General features: G+C 38.1%; 1 protein-coding gene and 2 long non-coding RNA genes across 6 annotated transcripts in view; 1 reads left to right on the top strand and 2 right to left on the bottom strand.

The window, feature by feature from the left end:
* Positions 1 to 21,239, top strand: part of LOC124285375 (glutaminyl-peptide cyclotransferase-like) — a 41,150-nt gene that overhangs the window by 17,627 nt on the left and 2,284 nt on the right. The window contains exons 2-10 of one of the 4 annotated variants that reach the window (XR_006900805.1): positions 745 to 897; positions 1,661 to 1,936; positions 6,001 to 6,159; positions 7,217 to 7,316; positions 7,874 to 8,008; positions 12,506 to 12,677; positions 15,989 to 16,465; positions 17,207 to 17,226; positions 17,510 to 18,096. Coding sequence is in view for 3 of the 4 variants with exons in the window: in XM_046721600.1 (XP_046577556.1) it covers positions 745 to 897; positions 1,661 to 1,936; positions 6,001 to 6,159; positions 7,217 to 7,316; positions 7,874 to 8,008; positions 12,506 to 12,677; positions 16,730 to 16,782 (1,048 nt within the window). In the remaining variant the exon portion in view is untranslated. Of the gene's footprint in view, positions 1 to 744; positions 898 to 1,660; positions 1,937 to 6,000; positions 6,160 to 7,216; positions 7,317 to 7,873; positions 8,009 to 12,505; positions 12,678 to 15,988; positions 16,466 to 16,729; positions 16,783 to 17,206; positions 17,227 to 17,509; positions 18,097 to 21,239 lie in introns of those variants that run through there. The other 3 variants (XM_046721600.1, XM_046721599.1, XM_046721601.1) reach the window with 3 other exon arrangements.
* On the bottom strand, positions 2,642 to 21,222 carry LOC124285379. The gene is made up of 3 exons (XR_006900807.1): positions 21,006 to 21,222; positions 15,008 to 15,018; positions 2,642 to 2,652 (listed from the first exon to the last, which is right to left on the bottom strand). It is a non-coding gene; the product is annotated as an uncharacterized LOC124285379 (long non-coding RNA).
* Positions 19,285 to 19,770, bottom strand: LOC124285378. Its single transcript, XR_006900806.1, has 2 exons — positions 19,505 to 19,770; positions 19,285 to 19,453 (listed from the first exon to the last, which is right to left on the bottom strand). It is a non-coding gene; the product is annotated as an uncharacterized LOC124285378 (long non-coding RNA).

Below are 21,239 nucleotides of genomic sequence, written 5' to 3'. Positions count from 1 at the left end.
TAATGTATGATACGACCAATGATTTAATTTTCATATTGATCATCATTAATAATTCTTCCCATTGATGATATTTCTGATTATCAATATTTTTAGCCAGCCCTAGGGGTGCTCGTGGTTATGATATACATTACAGCAATGTCATGACAGTTGTCTTAATTATGATAATGCTATATCCAGATATGAGCGTGGCATCTTCTGTCACACGTATGTACTACTTCAAATAATTAGGTATAATCTATCATGCCGTGAGGTTTACGTAGGGCTATGTAGGGGTATGAATAGACTAACAACTAGTCTCTGAAATGAACATATTTTACAGGAAAACAGCTCATAGTAAAAAAATTACATATATTAAAAAAGATGCCCTGAGGCTTTCTTCATTTCCTGAAGCTGTGGAAATCTAGTCTTGCCACATTTTCTAGACTTTAGTGGGATTTCTTGGATATATTTGCTTCAGGGTCTATGAGAGACTTGGGTATGAAGACCCGGGTTAGTATCGAACTTCAGCAACCCATGCTTATCATCAAGATAAGCTGACATGAAGGGAGGTCAGGCTATAGGACATAGTTGTTGCATGTCATGCTATTCCAGCTGTGTAGATCGATTTTCATGATGTCACTCACTGGATTGTCTGGTCCAGTCGTGATTATTTAGATCCAACCATTGCTGAATGCAGCGTTACACAACAAATTAATTGGGATTAGGTGATATGATGTTGTTTATCAGTGGTTCTTGTGTTTTCAGCGAAAGAGACGGTCACTAAAATGGCAGACCGACTCAGCACTGCAGGTCCTGTCGGAGATATTTTCAGATATGAAGAGTTTTAAGGAGCAGGAGTTGATGCCGTTCATGAAAGTGCGGGTTTCAGGGACAAAGGCCAACAAGGAAGTGCAACAGGTTGGTGCTTCCCTACATACTGTCTGCTGTACAACTAATTCCACAAATCAGTTGAGATGGTCAAATGTTAAAGTTAATTGTATTGATCAAGCAGTGCTGTCAGAGAACTAGGCTTGTTTGTCAGTATTTTATTACAGACTGTTTGATTTTTAGCAAGATGGAGATACTTAGAATCCAGTGTAACTTTATTCTGTTTATTTTAGTTTTCTATTTTTCATGTTTATATCATTTTGATCAGCTAAGAGTTCAAAACATGCAATTTATGTATTTTTTGCCCATTCGATGTTCATAAGTTTCATGATTTAATAAAATAATGTTATCATTATTCATGGTAGTTTACATAAAACATTAAAATTAAACAATCATGATTAATTAGAATTTACTTCAATATCTTTCAGGTTTTATGGTGGTATTAACACCCCATAGGTGTAAATCTGCTGTCAGCATACCTTCACAGATTCTCTATTTAATCATGGACACAGGAATATTGTGAACAACAGTACAAAGTCATTGACATCATTATGCACAAATAATCAACCAAGCCCCGCCTACTATATCTATATTAGCCAATCAAAACACAACTACTAGTCTCCTGGTCAGCATGACCTTACTGCTGCCCTTTATGGAAATGCAAAACAAATTGCTTGGTCGACCAATCAAATACCTTTGAATCACTTGCAATCTGTGTAATCTGATAATCATTTTCACGATAATGATGAATTTTTCTTCTTTAACTAAACGTATTGTGTGTGTTTCCTTTCAGCATATCAAGAATCGCCTAAACCCATTAGGATGGACAATAGAAGAGGACCAATTTACAGATTCTACTCCTCAAGGGACGAAAGAGTTTACCAATATTATTGCTACATTTAATCCCAGTGCTGCAGAGAGACTTGTTCTTGCCTGTCATTTTGACTCCAAGTATTATGAGAAGATAGAATTTATTGGTGCTACAGATTCAGCTGTTCCATGTGCTATATTATTGGACTTGGCAAAACAGCTTTCCTGTTTATTTCACAAGGAACCGGCCAAGGAGTCTGTAAGTAAACAAAACATTTCTTTACACTCCATATCATGTTAATTAAAACAAATTATGGAAGTATTTCTAATGATTTCTAGGACAGGTCAGGGTTTTCATGTTGTGCAGATCTGCTCACCATGGAAAGCTGGAGTATCAAACAAAGTATTTTTTTGTTATTATGAATGTCTTTTGTTGTCGTGAGTGTTTTGTTCACACAGACTTTAAGTATTTTAGTATTAATTACATATCATAATTTATTATATGCTGAACAAAACTCATCAGGATCCTGAAAATATTTGTGGATGAAATTGTGTGCCCAGTCTCAAAATAATTCCTAAAATATTCATAATCACTAACTTTTTAAGTTCAGTATATTTTTATCCTTATTGACCAGGACAATGCATTAAGAAAACACGCAATCCTTAAGTATTTCCCTTATAAAAAGGATTCTGAAAAAGGATTGAGTTACCATATTTACAATAAGGAAGAGTAAGGACTTTTCACCTGCTCCCGCGTTGTTGAGCAAATGCTAATCCTCTTAAGATGAAGACAGTTTGATCACCGGTTGGTGTAGGCCGATGTTTGCTTACTCAGCGTCAGCTGATGTTAAAAGTGTAAGGTCGTACAAGTCAGAACCAGCATATTGAAGTTGCCCTCTAATGGTAAATGTTAAGTCAGTATGGTCAGACTTGATCTGTTGATGTTTGTAGGACCTGCTCTCTGAATGTTTCTGCCTGTTGATTGGTCATGAAAAAGTGGAAGGAATGTTTTGAAAAATACTTCTCTAAATGTTGAGGACGGATGTTTTTAGGAAAAGCATCAAGTTTCTATAAATACTTTTATTATGTTTAAAATTTCTGTGAATGATTGTCATTTGTATTAAGAAGAAAGACAGGATGTTTGTTTGTGAGGGTGGGTGCACCATCATTGTGATGTGAGATATTGTCAGTTGCATCAACTTGATCGGTGTAGGACAGAAGATCATATTTAAGTATTGTATTTTATAGGCCTCCTAATCAGGATGGGTGCTCAATAAACATGTCAGATGTGTAAGTTTGCAGGGGAATTCCTTTCAATATTGACAACCTTTGTGGATAACAACTTATTTTATTTTGTGAGTGCAACGTTTCAGTACAGATTCTTGTATCGTTGTCAAGCAAGAATCTATACCGAAATGTTGCATTCACGAAATAAAAGAAGTTTTTATACATAAAGTATATTATATATATTATATTGTACTTCCCAACTTCTAAAGTGCCACTCAAAGAAGGAATTTCTTTCTTTTGAATGAAGGAGCCAAATAAATTGATGATGATGATGATGATGATGATCCATTAAGCAATATCTAGTAAAATTGATACAGAATTTGAGGGGGATGATACTATTTTTAAAGTTTTCTATATATAAATCAGCTGTGCATATGCTGAAGAAAGAAGATTATACTCCCTTTATTAGAGCTGTGACGATATATTGTAGTATCGATAATCGTGATACTTTATCTGACGATAAATATATCGATACTTTTTTTTTCATATCGTGATATGTATCGTTGACCTTAAAATTATTAATTGGCGGTTATGTCAAAATTTACACTGTTACTTGCTATCAAAATATACATTTTGAAAGAAAATAACTTAAGATAGCATATCGTGATATGCATCGAATCGAATCGTATCGTTCCAAGATATCGCAGTACGTATCGTATCGTGATATTTCTGTATCGTCACACCTCTACCCTTTATCATGTTGATCACGTTTATAAAACAGACACCCTAACTGCTATCATGTTAATGAAATTGTACAGCTGCACACTGTTCATAGCTACTTGAGACTATAAGTCCTTGCACAGATCAACTGTCATGATTAGACCATGTTAACATGTAACACACTGGTTCATATTTGAGTATTTAAACACAATTATGGAATAAGATAAACGCAAAAAGAAAATATCTCTGAATGTTAGTGACATGATTTGGACATATTGAATGCATTGGAAAATGTCTATACTTTACCAGTAGTTTAAAGTATGATAAAAATTGTATTAGGGATTACTTTCAGAAAATATTTTCTTCACGATCAGTTTTTAAATGAGCATGATGAACATGTGGAAAAATAAAATCTGAGGTTTTGGTGACATTGACATAATGAACTGACACGGAAAGCACTGTTTATTCTGTTGACATGGAACAGATGTACAAATTTGAAAACGGTTGAATATGGATGAAGAACTTTCTGGTGAGAAGACAAACATTCAGGGATAATCAACATGGGCAGGATGACTTGAGACTTCATATAGATGTGATGGGAAAACTGATTCTATGCAATAACTCATCATCATCATCATCACCATTGTTCTTGTTTTTTTCTAGGATATGTTAATGTTAATTACGTTTATGGAAATGTTCATTAGAAATATGTATTGTGTTTTCTCATCAATATTCATCATCATCATCACCATTGTTCTTGGTTTTTTCTAGGATATGTTAATGTTAATTACGTTTAAGGAAATGTTCATTAGAAATATGTATTGAGTTTTCTCATCAATATTCATCATCATCATCATCATCAAAGGCATATCAAATGTTACTAATTATTTTTGCTCTCTATATGGACATCAAATAGAAACATGATACACTGTCTTTCTGTTATTAGTGTTAAATCAGCTGCATGTTGTTTTTTATACTCATGGGCATATGTCATCTGTTATCATCATTTTCATCATCATCATCATCATCGTCATCATCATCATCATCAGTTCTTACGCTTATGTGGATCCTGGGAATCATTGCGTTCATACTTTAGGCTATATTATTGATAGATTTTGAATACATATAAAGACCCTGATCTCACCTGCATACATTTCATAATGATTACAGGTAAGACCCTATCACCAGATAAGCTAAGTGACATGTTTAACTAGTTGTCTAAAACCAATACCCGTGCTGTCTGCCTGTCATGAAGAACTCTTGTGTTCACCAGGCATGTAGAAAGCTCTTGTTTATTGAACCGCCTGTAATCAGCTGGAAACAAACATGGCCCATCATCAATTGACCATGTTGACCATGCCAGGCTTCAGTAAGTTGACAGACTCCGGCTTTCTACACCATGAACACGATGAGTAGACCTATTGTTGAGTGAAGTTCGGGATGACTCCAGGCAAATCTCCAAGACATGTCTTGAAACACCTCATTCAAGTATCTGTACATACAACATGCACAATGCTCAGTGAAAATACAATAGTATTAAGATACTTATTGTGCTGTATACATGGTATATTAACTGGGGCTGACATGAGATCATGGCAAACAATCAGTGTGATTGTCTTCTCTGACAGTTACACACAAGACTGAACAATGTTACATGATAAGCATGATAAGGGTCGGCTACGATAGGTAGGTATGAGGTTATTTGCATGGATATATCTCACTATATATTATTATTATCATGATCATGGATGTATAGTTATCATAAAAACTTGTAAAATGATAGCCCTGGCAGGAACCTTGATGATAGACAGTTACTCTTGGTTGATAAAAGGGTACAGAAGATTACTTTACAGTAGTACTATGAGAATAGTACTGAGAGAATAGTGTGAGAGAATAGTACTGTGAGAATAGTACTGTGAGAATAGTACTATGAGAATAGTACTGAGAGAATAGTACTGTGAGAATAGTACTGAGAGAATAGTACTGAGAGAATAGTACTGTGAGAATAGTACTATGAGAATAGTACTGAGAGAATAGTACTATGAGAATAGTACTGAGAGAATAGTACTGTGAGAATAGTACTGTGTGAATAGTACTGAGAGAATAGTACTGTGAGAATAGTACTGTGAGAATAGTACTGAGAGAATAGTACTGTGAGAATAGTACTGTGTGAATAGTACTGAGAGAATAGTACTGTGAGAATAGTACTGAGAGAATAGTACTGTGAGAATAGTACTGTGAGAATCACCCTGTATAGGTATCTTCATGCTAGACGATGACCTTGGATATACATGATCGTGCGTGATTACAGGGTACAATTACAGTACACGTTACATTGTTCATTATTTCAACTAAGTTTCTTTTCTCTCCTTGCAGGCAAAAAATTTAACCGTCCAGTTGGTATTTTTTGATGGGGAAGAAGCTTTCAAGGAATGGTCAGCAACAGATTCCATCTACGGAGCCCGCCACCTTGCTCAGATGTGGGCAGACAAACCAGACCCTGTAACTCCCTCACGCAAATATATCAGTACCATTGTAAGTAGCAGATAGTATGTAGCAGTGTGTTGTTTTCATGAAGTCGATGATAAAGCCATATCTATGTTCATAGGCCATTACAATACAGAGCAACATGGTAACCCTGTTTCAATGAATTACCTTAGAAAAACAGCACAGGACTATCTGGTGGCTGATCCACTAAATCTTACTTCCATATTTACTGCAGTGAGCACCTCTAGTGCATTGCAATTTAACAAAGAGGAATGCTCATCAGTAAGATCCAGTAAACAGAGATCCAGCAGTAGTCCTTAGTTCTAAAGGGTGCTGTGGGGTTAAAAAAGGTTGGGGCGTCACGCCGAAGACCCGGGTTTGATCCATTTATGCTGTCCCCTGCCATGATATTGCTGGAATATTGCTGAAAGTGGCATTAAAGTAACTCACTCACTCGCGATCACTTACTTTGTTGTAATGTCAGTGAAAAGACATAGCTTTACAATGTATTTAATTACATACTCCTTCCTCCGACATCTTACAGTAAGAAGTCGTCGATATGTTTATAAAATGTAAACTGGTAAGTACATTTTATGTCTAAGCAGTTGCTTTAAAAGAAAACTTACAGATTGGACTCTACGTTGGTTAGAGAGTACTTACTTATTGGTGCAGGACACTTCATACTGTGAATGTGGTGATTCACTCTGAAGTCTGTTTGCTGGGAAGATCAAAACAACTGCATTCACTGTAACCAATAGTAACAGTGCACTGAATCCTGGGAACTTTCCTGAACATGCCAGTACATTGGTGAATCGGAAAACAGTACCAGTTCTGGTACAAAACGATATACCAAAAAAATGTTATGGTATGCAAATGAATTGTAAACATTTAGGCTGAATTTCTGTTATATGTGGGATTTCCTCAAAGTTTCTGATTTGAACTCGTAAATATGTTAATTGTTTGAGAAAGCTGACATCTGATCTATGATGAGCCAATAAACTTTAGGGAAGATAGGTTACAATTTGTTCTGATGCACAGTTTATTGTCTTAGTAAAAGATGTGATTTTTTATTAAATATAACCAGGTTTTTACTGGGCATTTTCAGACTGACTTCGTCCTGTTGGACCTTATCGAAGCCACAGATACCAGGTTTGCCAATATTGTTGTGGACACATCAGATCTGTATACACAGCTAAATAAAATAGGTAAGTAAAGCCCAGTTTTTGTATACAGTCTGTAATGCAAGGCAAATCTTTATACAATGTGTGAAGCCCATTTCTGGTGTCCCCACTGTGATATTGCTGGAATATTGATAAAAGCGGCATAAAACTGAAACTAAAACCCACTCACTCACTCACTCACTCACTCACTCACTCACTCACTCACTCACTCACTCACTCACTCACTCACTCACTCACTCACTCACTCACTCACTCACTCACTCACTCACTCACTCACTCACTCACTCAGGGGATAAACAAGGGCTGGTCAACAGAGGCAACATATCTGAGTCAGGTATTCGCGGATCTTCGGTGTTTCAGTGGGTTAGCGTCATTAACTTGCATATAGTCCGATATAATACAATCAGCCACACCTACTCAGGCACGCATATCACTATGTAAGATAGAAAACTTGAATGCCATATTAAGCCTATTGTTTCCCAACCAATAACATGGTGAAGATACTACTCAATCAATGTACCACATAATTACTATATATATTTGTCTTTTAAAACTGTCTGATGAGTATGCCATCGTTTCAGAGAAAAGTCTGGAGAAAAAGAACCTTCTTCGACGCCAGCAGCAGAACTCAAATGGATACCGACACCAGCTCTTCCCTTCTATGTCGGCCAGGAATGCCGGAGTGCAAGACGATCATGTGCCTTTCCAAGCAAAAGGTCAGTTGTCGTTAATCCTATAAAAACAAATCAAATCATCTCAGTGATCACTGATAAACACATAGGTTGACATTTGGTGCAGCAGAATTGAAGAATGTCAGAGATCATCTCACATTTGGCCTTTCACGTAATTTTGTTTTCTTGATGTTTTGAAGAAATTAATATTTCATTATATCTTATATTATATCTTTCATTATATATATATACTACCCATCAAAAGTTTAGACTCACTTAAAGCACTCACTATATGTTATGTATATATATGGTTACATCGAAGATTGATTTCTCCACTAACTTGGGGGAAACCAACTGCAATCCTTATGCTGATGAATTGCACGAGGATCATGCATCAAATTGCTAGAAAGCATGTGCAAATATCATGCATGTGAACAGCTGCATTTTGGTGTAAAGTTTTGTTAAGAATTCACCAATTTTCACTGAGCTTCATCGTTTATTGAACTCATTACTTATTTATTTTGCAATACATCAGTTCATGTGTAAACAGTACCTTTAAAGAGTCCGGAACACTTTGCAAAATTTAGTTTAGAACAGGGCAGTGGAGTAGCCTAGTAGTTAAAGCATTCGCTCGTCACGCTGAAGACGCTGATTCCCCACATGGGTACAATGTGTGAACCCCATTTCTGGTGCCCCCTGCCGTGATATTGCTGGAATAAAACTCACTCACTAACAGTTGACTGAAATAAGTGGCTACATTTACACTAGTGAGTTTAAGCTTTTGATAAGTAGTGAAAATGAGTGTAAATTAAAAAAACTTGAATGTCACATTAAGCCCATTTTTCCCCAACTAATGCCATGATGAAGATACTACTCAGTGAGTATGTATATATGTATGTACTCTGAAGATTGTACAAGGAGAGTTTCATATTTAATCTGTGTGATATGCATTGCTGTAAATGTCTGGGAAAAACTCACGAATTAAGACTAGCGAAGATCAGTTTCATGTATAATTAAAAGTAGTGTGATGGCTTTATGGGTTATGAGGCTTTATTGTTTGAAGCATACAACTTTATGGATGGCAAATTCTTGTTTATTGCATTGAGCGAAGTTTCAATTTAGATTCTCGCACTGTTATCAAGCTAAGATATGAGATACGGTGTAAGAATCTGCGTCGAAACATCACTCTATGCAGTAAACAAGAAGTTGTCATCAATAAAGCCGTGTTCTTCATTTTTGACTCACCAACTTCTAAAATGCTGATCAAACATCTGCAGCTTTAATGTTTAGTGTTACGTGATTGCATATAGTGTTAGTATACGATGTGTACAATGTTAGAAGACCTGAATCTAGAAAATAAGTGCTTAGAAAAATCCACAATTTTCATGATTGTTTCCTACTTTGCTTGCAAAGGGAACAAAATTTGGAATCCTCAGTATATCCCTATGTGGAAATGGGGAACATAGTTTGAATCCTTGCTGTGTCCCTGCTGTGGATATGGGGAACATAGTTTCGAATCCTCCCTATTCCCTCCTATGGAAATGGGGAACTTCGTTGGGAATCCTTGGTATATCCCTCCTATGGAAATGGGGAACATAGTTTGGCATCCTTGCTATATCCCTCCTATGGAAATGGGGAACATAGTTTGGCGTCCTTGCTATATCCCTCCTATGGAAATGGGCAACATAGTTTGGAATCCTTGCTATATCCCTCCTATGGAAATGGGGAACATAGTTTGGCATCCTTGCTATATCCCTCCTATGGAAATGGGGAACATAGTTTGGCATCCTTGCTATATCCCTCCTATGGAAATGGGGAACATAGTTTGGCATCCTTGCTATATCCTCCTATGGAAATGGGGAACTTCGTTGGGAATCCTTGCTATATCCCTCCTATGGAAATGGGGAACATAGTTTGGCATCCTCGCTATATCCCTCCTATGGAAATGGGGATCATTGTTTGGCATCCTTGCTATATCCCTCCTATGGAAATGGAGAACATAGTTTGGCATCCTTGCTATATCCCTCCTATGGAAATGGGGAACTTCGTTGGGAATCCTTGCTATATCCCTCCTATGGAAATGGGGAACATAGTTTGGCATCCTTGCTATATCCCTCCTATGGAAATGGGGAACATAGTTTGGCATCCTTGCTATATCCCTCCTATGGAAATGGGCAACATAGTTTGGCATCCTCACTATTCCCTCCTATGGAAATGGGGAACATAGTTTGGCATCCTTGCTATATCCCTCCTATGGAAATGGGGAACATAGTTTGGCATCCTCACTATTCCCTCCTATGGAAATGGGGAACATAGTTTGGCATCCTCGCTATATCCCTCCTATGGAAATGGGGAACATAGTTTGGCATCCTTGCTATATCCCTCCTATGGAAATGGGGACCTTCGTTGGGAATCCTTGCTATATCTCTCCTATGGAAATGGGGAACATAGTTTGGCATCCTTGCTATATCCCTCCTATGGAAATGGGGAACATAGTTTGGCATCCTTGCTATATCCCTCCTATGGAAATGGGGAACATAGTTTGGCATCCTTGCTATATCCCTCCTATGGAAATGGGGAACATAGTTTGGAATCCTTGCTATATCCCTCCTATGGAAATGGGGAACATAGTTTGGCATCCTTGCTATATCCCTCCTATGGAAATGGGGAACATAGTTTGGCATCCTCACTATATCCCTCCTATGGAAATGGGGAACATAGTTTGGCATCCTCTATATCCCTCCTATGGAAATGGGGAACATAGTTTGGCATCCTTGCTATATCCCTCCTATGGAAATGGGGAACATAGTTTGGCATCCTGGAAATGGGGAACATAGTTTCCTATGGAATCATATCCCTCCTATGGAAATGGGGAACATAGTTTGGAATCCTCACTATATCCCTCCTATGGAAATGGGGAACATAGTTTGGCATCCTCACTATATCCCTCCTATGGAAATGGGGAACATAGTTTGGAATCCTCACTATTCCCTCCTATGGAAATGGGGAACATAGTTTGGCATCCTTGCTATATCCCTCCTATGGAAATGGGGAACATAGTTTGGAATCCTCACTATTCCCTCCTATGGAAATGGGGAACATAGTTTGGCATCCTTGCTATATCCCTCCTATGGAAATGGGGAACATAGTTTGGCATCCTCACTATTCCCTCCTATGGAAATGGGGAACATAGTTTGGAATCCTCACTATTCCCTCCTGGGGAAATGGGGAACATAGTTTGGAATCCTCACTATTCCCTCCTATGGAAATGGGGAACATAGTTTGGCATCCTTGGTATATCCCTCCTATGGAAATGGGGAACATAGTTTGGCATCCTTGGTATATCCCTCCTATGGAAATGGGGAACATAGTTTGGCATCCTCGCTATATCCCTCCTATGGAAATGGGGAACATAGTTTGGCATCCTCACTATATCCCTCCTATGGAAATGGGGAACATAGTTTGGCATCCTCACTATATCCCTCCTATGGAAATGGGGAACATAGTTTGGAATCCTCACTATTCCCTCCTATGGAAATGGGGAACATAGTTTGGAATCCTCACTATTCCCTCCTATGGAAATGGGGAACATAGTTTGGCATCCATGTTTGGAATGGCATCCTGGAAATGGGGGGAACATAGTTTGGCCCTGCCTATCCCTCCTATGGAAATGGGGAACATAGTTTAGAATCCTCACTATTCACTCCTATGAAATGGGGAACATAGTTTGGCATCCTTGCTATATCCCACCTATGGAAATGTGGAACATAATTTGGCATCCTCACTATATCACTCCTATGGAAATGAGGAACATAGTTTGGCATCCTCGCTATATCCCTCCTATGGAAATGGGGAACATAGTTTGGCATCCTCGCTATATCCCACCTATGGAAATGGGGAACATAATTTGGCATCCTCGCTATATCACTCCTATGGAAATGGGGACCATAGTTTGGCATCCTCGCTATATCACTCCTATGGAAATGGGGAACATAGTTTGGCATCCTCGCTATATCACTCCTATGGAAATGGGGAAGCTGTAATGCTGTGTGAGAATTTGAGTCATTGTCAGTTATGTTTAACACTATTCAGTCATGTAAACATGATGAAGCATCAAGGTCATCTTTAAAAAATTATTCATGTTTCTTACAGTTTCTTTCTTCAAAAAATCTTTCGTGCTTATTAAGGGCAGCAGTGCTAAATGTTGGATATAGTCAAGATTCACATCAGGGTTGTCTCCCTTAGTTTGAATTTCCATGTGTACCATGTGTACCACTAGCAGCACTTGAAACAAATCATGAGTTTGCAGTAATATATTCGGTGGGGTGTTTGTGTGTCACGATTATCTTGTGACCATAGAAGCACTTCTATAAAGCCCAAACAGGATCAATTAGGACTTGAAGTAGTGACATTGCTTTAGACATTATGATATAAGGATACACATACAGTCTGGCTATGTAAGTTTTATCAACTTCTACATAATTGAGACTAGCCAATAAAGTAGATATGTGTTTTAACACGAGATGATAATCTCTATTGCAGGTGTTTCCATTCTCCATCTAATCTCGTACCCCTTCCCACAAGTCTGGCACACGAAAAGAGATAACCTTGCATCGCTGGACTTCACGCTAATCGACGACTTCAATCGCATATTCCGTAACTTTGTTGCCAGCTATCTGCAGTACAATGGACTTCAGGCCTCAGGATGTAAAAAGTGAGGAACAAGCTGCTAATGTGTTGTGGCAGTCAGACATTTTGTTTTGTGGCAGTTTGCATGATGGAAATTGTGATCCACTTCAGGCAGTGTTGTGGCTAAAGTCCTCATTGTGTCCCTGGTTTATCATAGTGCTGATCAAGATGTTTACGGTTTGTTTCTTTGTTACACAATTACCACGACAACATTATATTTGGGTATTGAAAATTTAACCAAAAGAAGCAGCATCCTTGATTTCCCAGTGTAGTGTATCTTGATGTGGATATGCCATGCAAGCTTCAGTTCGAACATGGCCTCCCCAACCCATCTTTCTCGTCTCCAAACAATATCTCTGATAACGTTGAACGCAACAACCAATCAAAATGACTTGTGAATCAGTGAATCAAAACAGAAGACTGTTATTAAATATATCTTATATGGAAAATATGTTTTCAAGTGTATGAGGGTGTTTTGGGGATTTTGGAGTTCATTTACAGTGATTGGGTCAACATACTTTCAACTGACAAAATAATAACTGATGACAAAGAACACAGATGCAACTTCTAAGATTATCTCCCCTGGCGGATCATGCTCTAGACCAGAGCACATTTCACAAGTGATCATAGCTCTAAGATCCCTTTATGAAGCAGGGCCTGGGCTCTATTAAGTTATGTTTGTGATACCAGCTGTGGGTTGGGTGGTTTAAATGGCTGATCAGTTGTTGACTACTAATTATTGAGCACCGAAAATTATGTGAACTGCACAGATCTGCACTAATCAAGTGCCTTCTATTTTACCCATTGGGGTTCATCTTTGATCTCACTGTTGAATCTCTGGTCCTGATTAATGTACACAGAGCTTTGATGTAGTGACCAGCTCTATAATCTCAACTCCCTAGGGAGTACACAACCAAAGCTACCAATGGTGTACAAGAAGATTAACATTTACATTACTATCTCTTCCTACCAGGTACCCATTCACTGCTGGGTGGACAGAGGCATGACAATTAAAATATGAGTCAATAGCCTAATGAGACAATTCTTTTGAGGTGCAAGATTATTAACAGTCTCATCCTACCAGGTACCCATTCACTGCTAGTTGAACAGTCACGTTTTGAACAAAGTTAGGCTAATTACGACCCAATTTTCTGGCACAACATTTCAGCTTAATCTGGTTTCTGCTGCCATCAATGGAATGTTAGAAGTTGCGTCTACAATTTTAGTTTACCCTGTAATGACATTGTTGCTAATTCAGATATTTATGTGTTTTATTGTTTTTTTTTATTGGTTTATGGATACTTTTTGTTTATGGACTATTGTCTTGGTGGTTATGGAAAATATGTAATATAAATAATCCCTTGAAACTTTGGGCCTTTGGGTGAAATCAGAATTGAATAACATTGGTTGAATTGCTCTGGTTGTAACAAGAGTTACTTCCCTTTTACTAACTGTTAGTAACAACTTTTGGAAGTATTTTGAACTGAAATTTGTTTAAAACTTCCTCCCTTTTTGTAGAAAGAAAAAAAGAGACTGTTGTCAAAATTTTATTAGTTCCACATGTGTGGAATATTTACATGTTTCAGAGAAATTGGTGACTTTTGTCAGTGTGCAGATCCATAAATCAACATTGGAATATGTCATGCTTTCTGAGTGTTGTGGCATGCGATATGACTTTACCATTTGGTTTTAACAATGTGTAAATGTCGTCAGTTGTGGCCTTACTTGTATCTGTGATAAAGATGTAACAATGCATGCTCTGTATAGAAAACAAAAGGCGACTATGCTTGTCGTATGAGGCGACTAACGGGATTGGGTGGTCAGGCTCGCTGACTTGGTTGACACATGGCATCGGTTCCTAATTGCGCAGATCGATGCTCATGCTGTGGATCACTGGATTGTCTGGTCCAGACTTGATTATTTACAGACCGCTGCCATAGAGCTGGAATATTGCTGAGTGCGGCGTAAAACTATACTCACTCAGTATATAGAAAATCTTTAACTTTTGATATCTGAATACATCAAGGTTACATATCAGCATATTTCAGAAGCAATAATATTATGTGATATTGTACAGCAAATGAACTATAGAGAACTATATATGTTATACCTGTATACATGTTTGACATGGTAAAATTGACTAGTGTGATGAACGTCTTAACAGCAGAACTGAAGGGATATTTCTTGTCCCTTCTGTCGGTTCATCATCCGTCATACCATCCTGGCTATTTTATCAGAATAATTATTTTTGATGCCAATATAGAAACTGAGCATATTCTTTTTAATGTGAAACACTTGATACAGTAATAAATAATTATAGTACTAACACACAGAAAAGAGGTGTACATTGTTTACAAGGACTAACACTTCTAATATTGCTTTACCGTATCAGTTTATCAAACAAAACCTGGAGAATATACAAAGTACATGGTCAGGATTTGTTTGCCCAATTCATGCATACCATGGACCAAACCTGAAGGGTGTTTTGATCCATGAGTGGGCATGAATTCCACCATGGAGTCCTATTGTCACCATCAGACAAGGTCTATTACTTTTTGGTGGGAGTCAGGGTTGATTTGTAAGGTGACCTGTTTAGGTTAGTGTACAAAAAAACATTGGTCTGATTTCATTATGCACCAAGACTTCAAGTTTAAACATCAACATTTTAGATTTTTTTAGACAACCAAACCTTCCTCAATACTTGTTGGTTCACTTAACAATGTACATAATGTGTTGGTGTTGATAGTGAGCATAGATCTAGTATGATTATCAAAGTTCCAGAAATCCATATCGATAAAACAAGATACACATGCATGTACAGACGTACTCTGTCATCAAGTTTGCCAAGGTGAAACTAGAAATGTTCTGAATGTCATGTCTAACCATCTTCTCAACAGAATCTTTTTCTCATAGATGCTTCTGAAAAAAACTTACCTCCTCATGTAGCATCCCTTGGGTCCATTCTAAAGTGCCTTCCATGTTAACCAGCGTATATAGTTATATTTTCTGCTCCATCAAAAAGGGTATTCTGTGTATGTCTTTGCATTCGTCCCCTCTTACAATGTGTTTCCCATGTCCTTGTACGTCCATGCCCAGTGTATATCATCTTTATATCCTCCAATGCAAAATGTCATGTGACCTTCAGTGTATATCAACATTATATCCCTACCACTGCAAAGTTACACTCTTATTCGTCAGTGTATACAAACATGTATGCCCTCCTTCACATGTTCCTCATCCTTCTGTGTGTATCAACATATATGTCCTCGATTGCAAGGTGTCTGTTATGTCTCTCTGTATTCCATGTCTCTCATATAACAGCCGTGTTTATTTCAGTGCCACAGACCGAGCATCGTCAGAAGCTGATGCTGATTTCCAGACTGATGGCGGTTGGTGGCAGCAAGTTGTCGACTATCTTGATGACATCTATGACTGAACTAACACCACTCCCCAACTAACACACTCCATACTGTTCTCATGCATGATGATATAGGGACTGCAGGAATATCCGGACTGGGAGAGTTCACCTGGATTGTGTTCACCCAGATCTTCATTAAGGACTCCTATATCACCTAATGCTATATTGAGGTTAGAACCTCATTCTGGTTGTCCACATGTTGCCATGATATTTAAACATCGGTGAGGTTCACATGACTTTTGGATGACCATGCTGTACTGTTGTCAATGGGGGTTGAGCTTAGCTGCATGGTTGGAGGTTGTAGGTGATGGCAAACTGGTTGCAGCGCGGTAGGCTCTCGGTGATCATGATCTTGTTGCAGTGTGTTATGATTATTGTGATTCCACTTTGGTAAGGTTCCTGTGTACGTCCATGCCCAGTGTATATCATCTTTATATCCTCCAATGCAAAATGTCATGTGACCTTCAGTGTATATCAACATTATATCCCTACCACTGCAAAGTTACACTCTTATTCGTCAGTGTATACAAACATGTATGCCCTCCTTCACATGTTCCTCATCCTTCTGTGTGTATCAACATATATGTCCTCGATTGCAAGGTGTCTGTTATGTCTCTCTGTATTCCATGTCTCTCATATAACAGCCGTGTTTATTTCAGTGCCACAGACCGAGCATCGTCAGAAGCTGATGCTGATTTCCAGACTGATGGCGGTTGGTGGCAGCAAGTTGTCGACTATCTTGATGACATCTATGACTGAACTAACACCACTCCCCAACTAACACACTCCATACTGTTCTCATGCATGATGATATAGGGACTGCAGGAATATCCGGACTGGGAGAGTTCACCTGGATTGTGTTCACCCAGATCTTCATTAAGGACTCCTATATCACCTAATGCTATATTGAGGTTAGAACCTCATTCTGGTTGTCCACATGTTGCCATGATATTTAAACATCGGTGAGGTTCACATGACTTTTGGATGACCATGCTGTACTGTTGTCAATGGGGGTTGAGCTTAGCTGCATGGTTGGAGGTTGTAGGTGATGGCAAACTGGTTGCAGCGCCGTAGGCTCTCGGTGATCATGATCTTGTTGCAGTGTGTTATGATTATTGTGATTCCACTTTGGTAAGGTTCCTGTGATTGTGACCAGGTTTGTGGTAGGCTGTTGGTGATTGTGACCAGGTTGTGGTAGGCTGTTGGTGATTGTGACCAGGTTGTGGTAGGCTGTTGGTGATTGTGACCAGGTTGTGGTAGGCTGTTGGTGATTGTGACCAGGTTGTGGTAGGCTGTTGGTGATGATTGTGACCAGGTTGTGGTAGGCTGTTGGTGATTGTGACCAGGTTGTGGTAGGCTGTTGGTGATTGTGACCAGGTTGTGGTAGGCTGTTGGTGATTGTGACCAGGTTGTGGTAGGCTGTTGGTGATTGTGACCAGGTTGTGGTAGGCTGTTGGCTCTAACGACCTGGTTGCACTCTGTTAGGCTGTTGGCGATAACGACCTGGTTGCACTCTGTTAAGCTGTTGGCGATAACGACCTGGTTGCACTCTGTTAGACTGTTGGCGATAACGACCTGGTTGCACTCTGTTAGGCTGTTGGCGATAACGACCTGGTTGCACTGTGATAGGCTGTTGGTGATAGCGACCTGGTTGCACTGTAGTAGGCTGTTGACGATAGCGATCTGGTTGCACTGTAGTAGGCTGTTGGCAATAGTGACAAGAGAGCAAAATGCTAGGCCGATGGTGATGGCAACTCGCACTGGGGTAGGTTACTGGTGATGGCTACACATTTGCACAAGGGTAGGCTGTTGGTGATGGCGATCATGCTTTACAGTGTTCATTGAGTGTTGGCAACCAGACTGCAGGATGGTGATTGTTACTGACCAGATTTACAGAGAGATTCAAATCTTTGGTTCAGTACTATGTATTAGGTGCTACTTTCTTTGAATACAACATATCTGTGTGTCATGGTTCTGACATATTGTTTACCATCTTATTTGTGCCTGTATATTTGTCGCTTGTGAAGAAAGAAGATTTCTATGGAGGCAACTCAATGCTTTGTTAGTGTAATGTATTGTTGATGTACAGTGATCAAGATTATTGTTTGGATAAACTGAATTTGTAAATTGTAATTTGTAAATTGAACACAGGGTTTGTGGTACTTGAGCTACTTACCTGTGCTTGTATAATAAACATCATGACAGGTCACAATATATTAATTATGTTTTTGGAAATGTGAGACAAGGTAGTATATTATAAAGTTGTTTGTTAAAATAAAAACTGTTCTAAATGTCTGTATACCTTAACTTGTGCGGCGATTCACATGAAGCATATCAGTTATGTGGAACAACATGTGAGATGTTTCAAATCAAGGAGAGAGTAGAGACACGTGAGGATTGTACTTGGTCTGTTATTCTTTTGGACAAAGCACTTTTGTGAGGCTGGATATTTGTAGTGACGTGGGTGGGGACAGAAACAAAACTATGTAATATTTTGTGGTCGTATGTGGGAAACATCGTGTATTGTGGCTTTAGAACTAGTACACAGTTCTCTGAAAATTCCCACTACATGTCCTGGTTCATGACCTCAGATATATCATATGAGAAATTGTCTTCTGCCTCCATTGTTGTTGATGATGAACTGGTGCATGCTGTGGAGAAATTGCTACAGGCAAGTTCACATGTTCTATGTATGTCCGTACGTGATATAGTTCATCTTGGACAGATTGAGACCTCAGTTTATCAGAGATCCTTATATGTTAATCTTGTTGATGAAGGTAGGTTGGGTTTTTGGTCGGTGCATGTAAAACTCCCTCTTTGTTGGTCCATCATTTTTGTTGTGGTGCAGAAGCCTTGACTGATTGTCTCCCTTTGGTGTTGTGACAGTTTCATAGTATTTTGAATGCCTTGGGTTTGGTATTGTTTGAGCCTCCAAACAATATGACATTACATGGTTACGGTATTATCACAGTAGTATTTTTCAAAAATATTTTGCCAGTAAAATATTGATTACAATAAGGCTTTTGGATATTATGTTTCTTGTTTTTCATGCCATTTTTTGTGCCGGATTCCAACCTTACTAGTGTTAGTCATGCTGTTTACGGTCTGTCAGTGTCGCAGGGATTCAAGTTTATGTATCCTGACAAGAAGTTTGTTTTTCTGGCCTATAACCAAATGTCTGACAGATCTCATTTCTGTAGTTAAGTTTTCATCCTAACACACACTTTCCCATCTCTTATTTATAGCTGACATTGTCATGTTGCCCAGTATCAAGGCACGTTTCATCATTGACATCCTTCCCAGCCATCAGTAGTTACCATTCCTGTATTCATTTCTAATACTGAAACTGCTTCCTTGGTTACCAACAGATTCGTTTTCTAAAGCTCTAATGTGAAAAAAGCACGACGTAAAAACCCAATTTCACCTCATCTCACCTCTAATGTGAAAAACATATATTTACATAAGTATCTGTATTAGGTCTACATGTAGTTTCAGTTGCAAAATCTGTACAAGAGACAGTGCTCTGAATTTTATATGTTTGGGTGGCCTAGTGGTTAAAGTGTTCACCAGTCACACAGACGATCTTTTTGATTAACCACATGAACTAACATGTGAAGCTCATTTTGGTTGCCCTGAACCATGCTGTATGAAACTTACAGAGAAAAAACCTTAATAATCATGGACATGATGGATGAAATCCTTCCCAGGATAAAGCAAGATAATTTACCTGCAGAGAATGTATTCATATTGTTTGAAACGAGAAATCCCAAGATAAAGCAAGATAATTTACCTGCAGAGGATGTCTTCATATTGTTTGAAACGAGAAATCCCAAGATAAAGCAAGATAATTTACCTGCAGAGAATGTCTTCATATTGTTTGAAACGAGAAATCCCAAGATAAAGCAAGATAATTTACCTGCAGAGAATGTCTTCATATTGTTTGAAACGTTGAGAAATCATATTGTTCATGTAGGCAGCATGAGCCAGCAGATGTCAGCATGTGTCCTTGTTGTGTTGTAGTGCTCATCTGTGATGTCAGCAGCTATTATGTATCTCTGTTACTGTACAAATCCTTACCTACAAATCCCACTACGAGAATATTCTTAGAGAGACTGATGCAGGTCTTGTATCAACATTCACAAGTCATTGTCCACCTCCATATGTTGTAGATATATTTTGTGCATCTATATTAGTTACAAATGTTGGTAAGAGAGCACATTCAGAAATGTCACGGAAAGTTTCCAAAATTCAGCTAATTATACAATATATTTTTAACAGAAATGTTGTACTTGAAGCTAAATTATGTAGAAACATGGAGTACGAACAGTTCTTCACAATAGTATTTATTGTTCACTTGTGAAGCAGGTGAGTTAGTATTGGTCTCTACAAGAATTGTTGAGGGATTTGTCTGTATAGGCATGACTGGCAACTAGTATCAGTGGATGTCAGTAAACGTGGAGCTGTACGTATCATTTCACTTTAAGGAAAGGCATGTTGAATGTTATAAAAAGCACAATTTTGTTTCTTTCAGACGATGTTGATATGGACTATCATCAACTGCCAACATTTATAATAATCAGAAAGCTTATTTTCATTTCAAATCCCAAAGCTGCTGTTTTGATTTGCAAGTGAATTTGTGAATTAGATCGATTTTCTCATTCCCTTTACGAAATTCAAATTTGATCTATATTCAGATCTTACAGGAATCTGTTGGTAAAATATCATCTTTTCCTGCTTGCATTTAATATTAACTTCTTCCAGGCACATTGCACTGTATGCTTTTTTCTTATTTATTAAAAAAGTATATTACAAATAATCAATCATTTTCACATAAGCAAGAAATAAAGTAAACTGGTTATTGTTAATTTGTCGAGCAAGAAAAGGTTAAAATGTTTTCATCAGATTGCTACTTATCTCAAACATGCGTAAGTTCACGATTTGTGTGGTAAACATAATGGTTTTGTTTTAGCGAATACTGAGTGACTTGCAACTGACTAGCTGCATTTTCAAATGCAGTTATGGTTGCAGATGAGATATTTGAATTCTTAAAAAGGTTCATTTTGATATTATGCTAATAAAAAGCCATTTTTATGGCCTACATTTTCAGCAGTAATTACAGTATGTAGTCAGGAGGTTTTGGGTATTTGAAATATCAAAATAAATTTCCTG

The sequence above is a fragment of the Haliotis rubra genome, unplaced genomic scaffold (genome assembly GCF_003918875.1).
Source record: "Haliotis rubra isolate DU_JTF1 unplaced genomic scaffold, ASM391887v1 Scf36, whole genome shotgun sequence".
Classification (NCBI taxonomy): Eukaryota; Metazoa; Mollusca; class Gastropoda; order Lepetellida; family Haliotidae; genus Haliotis; species Haliotis rubra.
Note: the sequence above shows the minus strand (reverse complement) of the source record. Positions and strands in the feature narration are given on the sequence as shown.